Genomic DNA, 12923 nt, shown 5'->3' on the forward strand with positions numbered 1-12923 from the left:
ACGATCGTCTGGATGATAAATAGGTACAATACGGTACGCCTTCTGAATGTCTGCTTTCACCATTAGCGAACCCCTGCCGGTTTTAATTATGAACCGAATAGCGTCCCGAACTGAACTATAACTGACAGGAAAATCGGATTTTGATATGCCATCATTGACACTGTGATCTAGCGGGAATTATAAGTTTAATATTAAACGCCACGAGTCCGTCACGAGTCCGCCACGAGTCCGCCACGAGTCCGTTACGAGTCCGTCACAAGTTATGTACAGCTGTGGGCTTACTATAATAGCACTTTGTCACAAGCTGCTTCTGTCGACGTCATCGCTCGTTCGCAGATGGGTTGTTAATTCCACTCGCCCCACCCCCTTTGGTCACGTGGATAACCACATTCAAACCAAAGGTATTGTCTTTGCGCTGTAGCTATATTTGCCTTGCTTGTTAAGCGGTACCAGTACGTGTGGCTAGTCTACAAGTCTACGAGAAAAACTCACATGTAAGTGTTATGCATTACACGTATTTTGTCTATTTCGTTGAAATAATAAGTAGTCGCGTGACAAGAATCCACTTGCTTTATGTCATATATACTTATTGATCGCGTTTCGAGAAGCACAGAATTGGTGCGTTTTGCCAGAGGAGATTTTAGCGTCAATAACTCAATTACATTTGTGTTGCAATTTTGGCATCGCTTCACTTGGACGAAATCTTTTCTGCAAAAAAATGCTCAAAAAAACGACAAAGAGATTACGGAGTTTGCTGATGACGCGATTATTAGGATTGCCTCGCGCGAATGATGATAATGTCGATTGTGGATATGATTTTTCCTCTGATGGGCGCACGCAAATCATGCAAACGTGTGGATAGCTGTGGTGCTTAGGTCACAGCGAAAACCTAAAGTCTATCTTTGATAATTTCCAATTATTTTAGGAAAGGTCTTTGCGTTATTGATTCAACATTTAGACTTTTGTAGCGTAGATTTGAATATACACATACATGTATAAGTATAGGCATAATCTCAGCAGTTATATGGTAACGGTATAGCGGTTCGCATTGATGACGTACTTCTAGCAGCGCTATAACACAGCTTAATTAAACGGAAGTCAGAGGAGCAACTATGCGCTGGATGTAAAAGTAATTATAACGCAGTGAATTGCCTTCTATGGTAATAGCAGCATCTTAGTTGTCGGACGATCGGATTGCATTACCATAGTTTGCGCGCCATATACGTCAGATTTGATGATATGATTTAATGAAGGCGAGCACTATATAAACAGTCGCAAAATCACATATAATAGAGATATATACGAGGGAGAGATATATAAGAGAATGAGATATATACAAAGCTGTACATTGAAGGAAATACATATTCCAAAACTTGACTGATGTGGGACTGATTCATATTACGACGATGGTGCAAGCTTTAATTGCAAGTTTGCTAATGGTCCCTGGGACACAGACACACCCAGTTTTACGGTCCAACGATACACTTTTCATTATCGTCAGCTGGATGTTGCTTTCTCTGTGCACAAAATTACGTCATGATTCTACCAAAGATATTTGCATTAGTGTCTTCAAGATGACACAAAATCGCGGAATTCTCCGATACATAATGCGTGCTTGGTTTTGCTAAAAACAACTTGACTCAAACAGCGACTGTTTTACATAAACAAGGCCACACGCATGCATATCAATCAGTATATTGAAAAAACTTTTTATCACTTTCGTTTTAAATTTATTTGTCTGGTTTTAGAATTATTGAACTCGCCTTTCTTGTTCTAGTCACCGAGTCTCTGGCAAGTTTTGTATGAGAATTAAGCGATGAAACTGATAACCACAATTTTCCTTTGCGTGTTTTTGTTGTCTTTTATCATCCGTGATGTGCTTTGTGCGAGCATTTCTGACACGGCGTCAGCAATGCCGCCAATGCCGCCAATGCCAAAGGGATTTGGAACGGCGAAACGTGCCATCATCATCGGTAAGTTGCGATCAGTTTTGAGGTGATTTGTTTCGAAGGATGCTCGAGGTTATTATTATTATTATTTTAAAAACTTTTTTTAATGAGGGATTACACTGTTACCTGAAGGTAGTCATCCCAATGGCCCTTAAAAAGTAATGTAAAAGCCTAGTGGTAAATAATTTCATGAAGAGTATAGTAACATTGGCAGCCGGAATGGTGTGCTAGCATACGAAACACCTAAATTTATTTATATGGTCTACTTCATAGTTTAATTGAAGAAAAAAGGTTTTTGAGCTTTTTTTATAAGAGTTAGGAGTGAATAATTCTCAATGATTTTTAACTCGGGAGGTAATCTTAGGTTTCTTAGGCGTTTACTGGCTTATCAAGGACCGGTGATTTTTTGACGTGAGGCAAAACGTTTTTTCGTCAGCTGAACTCTCAGCTGGAACCATCTGGGGTAAACTCACCAAGGACAGAAATAAATCTCGTGAGAGTATAATCTCCTCAAGGGAAAATCAAACCAGTTTATGGCTACAGTCTAATTTGAGCCGTTCTAACTTCATCTTAAGTCAAATTCAAAACGGGTTAAAATGTTTGAACTCAGATGACTGAGTTAGTATTTGAGTCTATAAACAGGTCCATTAAATCACTATTAATCCTATATTTCCCTTGATACCGCAAGAAATAACAGTCTGTGACGTTTTGAAAAAGCCTTTCTTTGTGGAAACAGTTAAACACTGAACATGAATCCGGAGTTTTTATTTGGCAAAAACCTAACGTTTGTCATACCTTTTCTATAGGTATAGATGGCTTGGGAGGTTCGTATTTGAGAAATGCAACCGAACATTACCAAACATTAAGATCATTCTTTGAACAAGGTTCCTACACTACCCGTGCAAGAGGAGTGTTTCCCACAGTAAGCAAACATTCATTTGCCTCATCGTATCAGGTTTCTTCATAGAAAATAGCTACTATAGAAAATAACTGCAGTTAACAGTTTAGAACAGAACTGAAAGAGCTATGCAGTATAAATAAAGTTAGTTTAGGTTTTCTCCCGTGTAGTAACACTGGATCAATATGAGATGATCCTTACTAAATACAATAATCTTTCTTAGGTAAGTGGGCCAAACTGGAGTTCGTTTCTGACCGGCATGAACGTGATGGAACATGGAGTGTTCGACAATGAATGGACTGTGGAAACTAATGGTGATCCGGAGAATGAAACTACTTACAGTATTCCTCCTGTAAGTGGTCGTGGGCGCCCGGAGACCATTTTTACACAAGTGAAAAGAAAAGATCCGAATTTGCAGGTGAGGGTGAGCCGGTGATGCGGTGTGCTGCCTGGAATGAGCTGTAGCCTAGGGATCAACCAAGCCAGAGCTACACAGTTGATTCTCTCTTTCTAGCGGATCTGATTGATTGATCATGTGCATAGACTTGTATAAACTGGGCCAAGTAATCAACTCACTTAATTTTAAATGTTAAATTCACTCAATATTATACACCAAAAGAAGAGAACCGCCGTCAAAAATCACCTATGTACACGGGGCCTAACCCGATGGCTCTACTCAGTTCAAATATGAATTAAATCTTGCAAATTCGAGTCAAATAGGCGAAAGTATCCTCGCGAGGGAAGTAGGTCCGTTGATTAGTCCCCGAATTCCCTTGATACTCCCCGACTCCCCTTGACACCCCGCACGATTACCCTTGACACCCCCCTACCCGACTCCCCTTGCCACTCCATTTTCCACGCAACTCCATCTCTCTCCAGACAGCAATGATGTTCACGTGGCCATGGTTGAAAAATTACGCGATTAACAACACAGATGTAGATGTCTGGAGCTATGGAGGTGATGGTCTGCCGTGTGAAGACAACGATGGTGATAATCTGCCGTGTGAACCCAAAGATGTTGTAAACTACTACAATAACAAAGATATGAATACGGCATTTGCCGTCAAAGAAAATTTGCTGAAGAATGATCCGATTCTAACGTTCGTACATCTTGGTATGTAAACTGTATTGTAAGGGAGCATCCAGGGATGGAGGGAGGAACAGTTCTTTCCCCCTCCTTTGTAATCCTTTCAAAATTCAAAGAGAGGGGTGCGCGTGGTTTCAACCCCCGGCAGAAATGTCGACTGTGTCATTTTCGCCCATCTGGTAATGCGTAGTCCCCTAGTTGATCGTCTGGTGAAAGATATCTGATTTGTTTTTGTAGGTCAGCTTGACTTGGCTGGGCACCATTCCTATTGGGGATCTTCTCGGTACTACAGTTCCCTGGTGTCAGTGGATTTGAAGCTCAAGTATCTGATCAAATGCTTGAGTGAGAACCGCGATTCATCAGGTATCCAAGGACGATGGTTATCCAAGTAAAAACTGCTACTTTCACCACGTTTGAGATACTTTTCTCAAGTGGTTCAGACACAAACTACGACAGCTTATTGTAAAATACTATCTACACTAGACCACCACGTTTGAGATATCTTTCTCAGGTAGTTCAGACACGAACCACGACAACTTATTGTAGAATACTATCTACACTAGACCACCACGTTTGAGATATCTTTCTCAGGTAGTTCAGACACAAACCACGACAACTTATTGTAGAATACTATCTACACTAGACCACCACGTTTGAGATATCTTTCTCAGGTAGTTCAGACACAAACCACGACAGCTTATTGTAGAATACTACCTACACTGGACCACCACGTTTGGGATATCTTTCTCAGGTATTTCAGACATGAAGCATTACACGGTTTCTTTTTAAATTAAGGAAATTTAATGTTGAATGAGACAATGATAGTCATAGTTGCAGACCACGGAGGCTGGAGAAGTAGTCATGGCTTTGGTTTCAAACCGTTCAGTGCGTTGGTTGACATTCCTGTACTTATACGCGGTGAGTGCAATTTTGATAAGACTCCATCAGTTCTAAACTGTTCTTCCTAGAGGTCCAGTAAGGATAATCTCTTATTGATCCAGTGTTACTACAGGAGGAAACCTAAACTAAACTAACTTTATTCTGGATAGCTCTATCAGTTCTAAACTGTTCTTCGTTGAGGTCCAGTAAGGATCATCTCTTATTGATCCAGTGTTACTACAGAAGGAAACCTAAACTAAACTAACTTTATTCTGGATAGCTCTATCAGTTCTAAACTGTTCTTCCTAGAGGTCCAGTAAGGATCATCTCTTATTGATCCAGTATTACTACAGGAAGAAACCTAAACCAGTTGACTGAATAAGAAACTGAAAAGAAAGTATATAAAATTCTACCAAAATCTAATTGTGTGTTCCCACGCAGGTCCTGGTGTGCTTCGAAACAACAGTTTGGAAGACACATACGTATCGAATTTAGATGTGGCTGTGACCGTCCTGAACGCCATTGGGGTAGAGAAAAGCAAGTTTATGAAAGGTCAGGTTTTAGAACAGATATATGCGTAAAAACGTTCAAAGTTGATTTGCCCAGTAATCCTGAGAAAAAAATATATATCAAGTTAAAATACAATTCATAAGGTAAGAAAGAAATCATTGAAGTGTAATTAAAATTGTGTTCATGAAACACTTTATGATTGATGAAAATCTTTACTATAGACATAATGAGATATTCTGTTGAAAATGGCTATGATATACAAGATGATTTCGTTATTGTTGTTGTTTGTGCTCTATACATAAACGCCAGGTCTTTGTTTAGTGTTTGATCTATCATCGACTTCATCGTAAGGTTTCTAGTCTTCCGTTTCCTCAAACGTCTAGTCATTCTTATCAGAAATTTGACTTGATCTCCTTTGACGAGGCATGCTTTCATATTGGTGTTCCTCCGCGGAATCTCTTTCAGCACGTCATAAGTATCCACGTCTGAAAATATAGGGAAAGAAAGTGAAATGTGATGAGAGTTCTGGCCTTGGATCTAACACTGAACAATTAATGATATGACTACCTTAAGATTGAGGACAACGTTAATTAAAGATTGCAGCAAAATTTTATTCCACTTTCAGTCAATTAAATGCAATTATATTAAATGCAGTTTAAATGCAGTAAATATTAGGTATTATTTCTCGGGAAATGCACGAGGGGGAATGATTCGCTGTCAGAAACTGTCAAGGTGTCAAAGAATCGGTGTAGCTTAAAGTCCTCCCCGCTTCGTGAATTCCTTCTCATCTCATGAAAGATCAGGAGACAGTAATACGAAAACTGGATGGGGCGCAGGTAAGGGTCATTTCGTAAGACGTTATAGTATTAAAACCATACTCACAGTGGGTGCAATATTTCTAGCTTTGGTTGAGAAGGCACCGTAGTCGAAAAACGTCTGAATAGCTGGAAGTTGTCCCGAAACATTTCTCAGATACTCTCCGCCGAATCCATCAATTCCTGGAAAAACAATATGCGCAAAGTATGCAAAATGTCTGTCTATGGTCACTAGTTTTGACCTGTGCTTCTGTTTTAAGCCCGGGTTGGCCGTAAAAGCTGATCTTGCTACACCGCTCTGAGATGTCAATGTTTGAACAAGCTTGCAACTGATATGTTGCCCAATCGGACAGAATGAAACATTGTAACTTTTGGCCAAACGATACTATAGTACTGTATACATTGTCCTTATATTCTTTTGTCGGAAAACGATGTCGAAATCATAAAATTATAATCTATATAACAGCAGAATTTAAAAATGACAGCATGTGTCATTTCACCGAACCATTTCATTGCGATGCAACTTTACCTATGATGACAGCGTGCTTTGCTGTACCAAATCCTTTTGGATGTTCATTCTGCTTCTTGAATGAAGGTTCAATACTCGGGCGATAGTGCTTCTGGTCAAAGAAAACTTCTAGAGTCGCAGTTTGAGTCAATTATTCCAAGTAAGTATTTTAGTTTGCATTCATGACAAATCCTACCTTGGTTAAACTTGTCAAACCCTCTGTAGGGCGCTATTTTCCTGGTCACAAGACAGAATGAAAGGTGTATTAAATTTCACAACAAATACCAACAGGAAATGCCTATGCGGGTATAAGACCTATTTTACACGTCACATTGTAGTCACGAATGCAATTGAAACAATAGATAATGAATGATAAACTACATTTAGACTCACTAGAATAAATCTCATCTATTGTTATTTGTTTGAATTGCATTCGACGCGACCAAAATGCAACGTATAAACTAAGTATTAAAGAAAGCTGAACTTTCATAATATAAAAGATTTACGATCTTATTAAAAGGAACTCTCTTTTTTCGGGTATGAGCTAAAACTGCATCAGTGTAATTTCGTTTCGGTGAACTCGTGAACACGACTCTGAATGGGGCAAGGGTTCTGCCCACCACCCTGCACTAGAAAGCGCCTTGAAAGGTGAAAGTGTGAACTTTCCCCACTTCTGAAAAAATAGGAAATACAATGTTTCATACCGCACAAGCGAACGAGTCCCTATTTTTTCTGTAACCACTAATGAGTAATGTGACATCTTTCGTTTCAGAATTGCTCGAGAAATAGTTCCACGCACTCCCCTACGCATTGTTTTCCTGGTGAGGTTAGCCAAGGATGTGGCGAATTAAATCAATTAATCGTTTCAAATACTGGCGAAAGAATGGCATTGCACTGGCATCCATTTACATCCAGTCGCGAACTAGAAGAACTAAAGATGCACATATTCTACATCACTACATGCAGGACTGATTGGTATACAGCATATGCATCCTGGTATACAATATACACACTCGTGCGTGATATAAAAGCCCGCTTCGTGCATAATCATGCTTCATTCAACCTTTTGTCACTCAACAACAGACCCTGAAATAATCCCACAAAGTGGATTACGCTTTGAAATTGTGTTCAAACCAAAGATACTGTCCGTATTTGGATTGCTTGTTAAGCAGTACGTGTGGCTAGTCTAAGAGTCTCCGAGAAAAACTCACATGTAAGTGTTATACATTACACGTATTTTCTCTATTTTGTTTAATTTTGATGTAGTTAGTCTCGTGACAATGAAACGTCAGGCGATAATTATAGGATTGCCTCGCGCGAATGATGATAATCTCGATCTTGAATACGATTTTTCCTCCGATGCGTCGCATGCAAATCATGCAATCGTGTGGATTGCTGTTCTGCTTAGGCCACAGCGAAAACGTAAAGTCTATACCGGAATTTACTGTCTTTGTAAATTTCCGAGCCGATTACTTTAGGAAATTGTCTTTACACTACAATATGCTAGGCTTTACCTGAGGTTATCTTTAGCTGGATTAAAGTTTATATAAGGTATGATTGATATTCAGCGAGTTTTTTTCTCAAAGTAGAGGTCGCCTCACCTGTTCTACAAAAGTTAAGTTCTAAGCATACAAAACAGTGCAAACCCGTCTAAAGTCATCATTACAGACTTATTCACAATTGTTTCAACATTTATACTTTTCATTATCGTCAGCTGGACGTGGCTTTCTCTGTGCACAAAGTTACTATATAGTTGATATATTTGCATTAGTGTCTTCAAGATGACACTAAATCGCGGAATTCTTCGATACATAATGCGTGCTTGTTTTGCTAAAAACAGCTTGACTCAAACAGCGACTGTTTGACATAAACAAGGCCACACGCATGCATATCAATCAGTATATTGAGAAAACTTTTTATTGCTTTCGTTCTAAACTTTGTTTGTTTCGTTTTAAAATTATTGAACTCGCCTTTCTTGTTCTAGTCAACGAGTCTCTGGCAAGTTTTGCATGAGAATTAAGCGATGAAAGTGATAACCACAATTTTCTTGTGCGTGTTTTTGTTGTCTTTTATCATTCGTGATGTGCTTTGTGCGAGCATTCCTGTCACGGCGTCACCAAGACCGCCAATGCCAAAGGGTTTTGGAACGGCGAAACGTGCCATCATCATCGGTAAGTAGCGATCAGTTTTGACGTGATTTGCGTCGAAAGATACTCGAGTGGTTCACTAGCTTATCAAAGATCTGTTATCTACCGCCAATTTTTTGACGTGAGTCGTGAGGCAAACCTTTTTTTCGTCAGCGGAACTCTCAGCTGGAACCATCTGGAACAAACTCACCAAGGACAGAACAGAATAAATGTTGTGAGAGTGATCTCCTTATGAGAAAATCAAACCAGCTTATGACTACAGTCTAATTTGAAGTTTTGAACCTTTCTAGTTCGTCTTAAGTCAAACTCAAACAGGCTTAATTTTGTTTAATAGCAACTTTAGGTTAAAAGGTTTGAACCCAGACGTGTTAGCATTTGGGTCTATAACTGACAGGCCATTAAATGACGATTAATCCTATATTTCCTTTGATAGCCCAAGAAATAACAGTCTCTGACTGAAACGTTTTGTGAAAATGCATGCCTTTCTTTGTAGAAACAGTTAAACACTGAACATGAATGCGGAGTTTTTATTTGGCAAAAAACCTAACGTTTTGTCTTACCTTTTCTATAGGTATAGATGGCTTGGGAGGTTCGTATTTGAGAAATGTAACCGAGCATTACCACACATTTAGATCATTCTTTGAACAAGGTTCCTACACAACCCGTGCAAGAGGAGTGTTTCCCACAGTAAGTAAACATTCATTTGCCTTATCGTATCAGGTTTCTTTACATTGAAAAACATGCTTTAAATTTTAAAAAACTGCAGCGATAATGTTGTATGTCGTGACGCCGTTCAATAAGACACGATCCTTTAGGAAGAACAGTTTAGAATTGATATGGATTAAGTTAAGTCAATTATGATTTTTGGCACTTCACTCGATGCGGGTAAATTCTAGAGGTTCAAAGGGTCTTAATTGACTTAATTTCGAGTGGAATTATACACACTTCAAACTCAAGGTTCGATTCCTGCCTGGTACCGATAGTTGACACATTTTTCATCGACTGTTCCTGGCTTGAATTTGATAAAGATAAAGATATATAGATAAAGTTAGTTTCGCTTAGGTTTCCTTCTGTAGTATAACACTGGATCAATAAGAGAGATGATCCTTACTGAACCTCTAGGAAGAACAGTTTAGAACTGATAGAGCTATCAAGTATAAATAAAGTTAGTTTAGTACAGGTTTCTTCCTGTAGTAACACTAGATCAACATAAGATGCTCCTTCCTAAATACCATATCTTTCTTAGAAAAGTGGGCCAAACTGGAGTTCGTATCTGACCGGCATGAACGTGATGGAACATGGAGTGTTCGATAATGACTGGACTGTGTTAACTAATGGTGATCCGGAGAATGAAACTACTTACAGTATTCCTCCTGTAAGTGGTCGTGGGCGCCCTGAGACCATTTTTACACAAGTGAAAAGAAAAGATCCGAATTTGCAGGTGAGAGTGACACTTTATTTTTTGGACTATATATATATAGGGCAGTGGGTGTAAGGATGAGGCTGGAATGGGCCGTACCCAGGGATGAACCAAAGCCACACATAGTCCCGGGCCCGCAGCTGACTCTCTCTCTTTCTATTGGATCTGATTGAGTGACTAATGAGCAAAGTTGTATAACCTTGGCCAAGTTAAGTAATCAACTCTGTCAGTTCACTCAATATTATACACCAAAAGAAGAAAATCGCCGAATTGAATTTTGCCAATCCCAAGTCAGATTTGGGAAAGAAGTAGGTTCGTTGATCAGTGTCACATGACCTTTCCGCCCCCCCCCCCCCAGGTCACGCCCCTGTTATCGTCCACAACTCCATCTCTTTCCAGACAGCAATGATGTTCACGTGGGCTTGGTTGAAAAATTACGCGATTAACAATACAGACGTGGATGTCTGGAGCTGCGGGAGTGATAATGTCCAGTGTACAGGCGATGTTATAAACTGCTACAACAACAAAGATATGAATACAGCATTTGCCGTCAAAGAAAATTTGCTGAAGAATGATCCGATTCTAACGTTCGTTCATTTTGGTATGTGAACTGTATGGTAAGGGAGCATCCAGTGGGGGGGGGGGGGACAGTCCTTTTATCTCTCCACTGTGATCCCTTTCAAAATTCAGTGACTTGAGTGTTTAAAACTGTAAATGATTTGATTCCATTTTACATAGTTTTTGTTTTTTACTACAAACTAGCGAGGTTCGTCTTTCATTAGTTTCATACGGCGGTACAAGAGAGGGGTGCGCGTTGCTTCAGCCCCCTAGACCCGGCAGAAATGTCGACTGTGTCATTTTCGCCCAACTGGTAATGCGTGGTCCGCTAGTTGATAGTCTGGTGAAAGATATCTGATTGGTACTTGTAGATCAGCTTGACGCGGCTGGGCACTATTCCTATTGGGGATCTCCTGGATACTACAGTTCTCTGGCGTCAGTGGATTTGAAGATCAAGTATCTGATCAACGCCTTGAATGACAACAACGATTCATCAGGTAAGACGATGGTTATCCCAGCAAAAACTGCTACCCTTACAGGACCCAGTGGCGGATCTAGGGGTAGTCAAAATAAATTACTCCAGCTGAAAATCGCAATGGCAATCGCATTGGTAGATTTTTATTTAAAAATCAAACAAACCAGGACCAAAACGTTTGAGATATCTTTTTCAGGTAGTTCAGACACAAACCACGTCAGCTTATTGTAGAATACTACCTACACTAGACCACCACGTTTGAGATATCTTTCTCAGGTGTAGTTCAGACACAAACCACGACAGCTTATTGTAGAATTCTACCTACACTAGACCACCACGTTTGAGATATCTTTCTGAGGTAGTTCAGACATAAACCACGACAGCTTATTGTAGAATTCTACCTACACTAGACCACCACGTTTGAGATATCTTTCTCAGGTAGTTTAGACACAAACCACGACAGCTTATTGTAGAATACTATCTACACTGGACCACCATGTTTGAGATATCTTTCTCAGGTAGTTCAGATATGAAGCATTACACAGTATCTTTTTAAATTAAGGAAAGCAAATGTTGAGTGAGACAATGATAGTCATAGTTGCGGACCACGGAGGCTGGAGAAGTAGTCATGGCTTTGGTTTCAAACCGTTCAGTGCGTTGATTGACATTCCTGTACTTATACGCGGTGAGTGCATTTTATGATAAAAATGCAAGCTTTATCAGTTCTAAACTGTTCTTCTTATAGAGGCCCAGTATAGATCATCTGATTCATCTCTTATTGATCCAGTGTTACTACAGGAGGAAACCTAAACTAAACTAACTTTTATTTATACTGGATGTTTGGATAGCTCTATCAGTTCTAAGCTGTTCTTCCTAGAGGTCCAGTAAGGATCATCTCTTATTGATCCAGTGTCACTACAGGAGGAAACCTAAACTAAACTCATTTATACTGGATAGCTCTATCAGTTTTAGTGTTCTTCCTAAAGTTCCACTAAGGATCATCTCTTATTGATCCAGTGTTACTACAGGGGGAAACCGGCTAAACTAAACTAACTTTATTTATACTGGATAGCTCTATCAGTTCTAAACTGTTCTTCTTAGAGGTCCAGTAGGGTTCGTGTCTTACTGATCCAGTATTACTACAAAAGGAAACAAACTAAACTAACTAAATTAGCTGGAAGAAAGACTGAATAGGAAACTGAAAAGAGAGTATATAATATTCTACCATGATAATCTAATTGTGTGTTCCCACGCAGGTCCTGGTGTGCTTCGAAACAACAGTTTGGAAGACACATACGTATCGAATTTAGATGTGGCTGTGACCGTCCTGAACGCCATTGGTGTGGAGAAAAGCAAGTTTATGAAAGGTCAGGTTTTAGAACAGATTTATGCGTAAAAACGTTCAAAGTTGATTTGCGCAGTAATCCTGAGAAATATAAAATATATATCAAGTTAAAATACAATTCAAAAGGCAAGAAGGAAAGCTTGTAGTGTAATTAAAATTGTGTTCTACAATATCTGGAGAATTAATTTAGGTGTTCACTAAAACTGACTATTTACGTGTTGTTACTTTATGCATAAATGTAGGCTACGAAATATTTTCCTGGTTAAGCCGGGAAAGTTTTTTTAAATATCCACGCAGGTTGAATTGTTGTTCAGCTTCGAATAGCGATAAGT

At 39.4% G+C, this 12923-nt stretch overlaps 2 protein-coding genes and 1 long non-coding RNA gene across 3 annotated transcripts; 2 read left to right on the forward strand and 1 right to left on the reverse strand.

Moving 5' to 3' along the window:
• The first annotated feature begins 368 nt into the window (after window positions 1-368).
• On the forward strand, window positions 369-5567 carry LOC114527555. The gene is made up of 8 exons (XM_028549247.1): window positions 369-494; window positions 1778-1973; window positions 2756-2871; window positions 3071-3265; window positions 3727-3961; window positions 4172-4297; window positions 4730-4852; window positions 5255-5567. Exons 2-8 carry the CDS (start codon window positions 1817-1819, stop codon window positions 5392-5394), a joined length of 1092 nt encoding a protein of 363 aa, XP_028405048.1. The 5' UTR covers window positions 369-494; window positions 1778-1816; the 3' UTR covers window positions 5395-5567.
• A 153-nt stretch (window positions 5568-5720) lies between these two features.
• Window positions 5721-6878, reverse strand: LOC114527556. Its single transcript, XR_003687431.1, has 3 exons — window positions 6668-6878; window positions 6206-6321; window positions 5721-5808 (listed from the first exon to the last, which is right to left on the reverse strand). It is a non-coding gene; the product is annotated as an uncharacterized LOC114527556 (long non-coding RNA).
• Window positions 6879-8640: 1762 nt separating this feature from the next.
• Window positions 8641-12917, forward strand: LOC114527604 (ectonucleotide pyrophosphatase/phosphodiesterase family member 3-like). The gene is made up of 7 exons (XM_028549302.1): window positions 8641-8817; window positions 9365-9480; window positions 10040-10234; window positions 10613-10814; window positions 11143-11268; window positions 11809-11931; window positions 12503-12917. The coding sequence occupies exons 1-7, from the start codon at window positions 8670-8672 to the stop codon at window positions 12640-12642; spliced, it is 1050 nt and encodes a 349-aa protein (XP_028405103.1). The 5' UTR covers window positions 8641-8669; the 3' UTR covers window positions 12643-12917.
• The last annotated feature ends 6 nt before the right edge of the window (window positions 12918-12923 follow it).

This window comes from Dendronephthya gigantea, unplaced genomic scaffold, assembly GCF_004324835.1.
Source record: "Dendronephthya gigantea isolate DGI-Jeju-01 unplaced genomic scaffold, DenGig_1.0 000045F, whole genome shotgun sequence".
In the NCBI taxonomy this organism is placed as follows: domain Eukaryota; kingdom Metazoa; phylum Cnidaria; class Anthozoa; order Malacalcyonacea; family Nephtheidae; genus Dendronephthya; species Dendronephthya gigantea.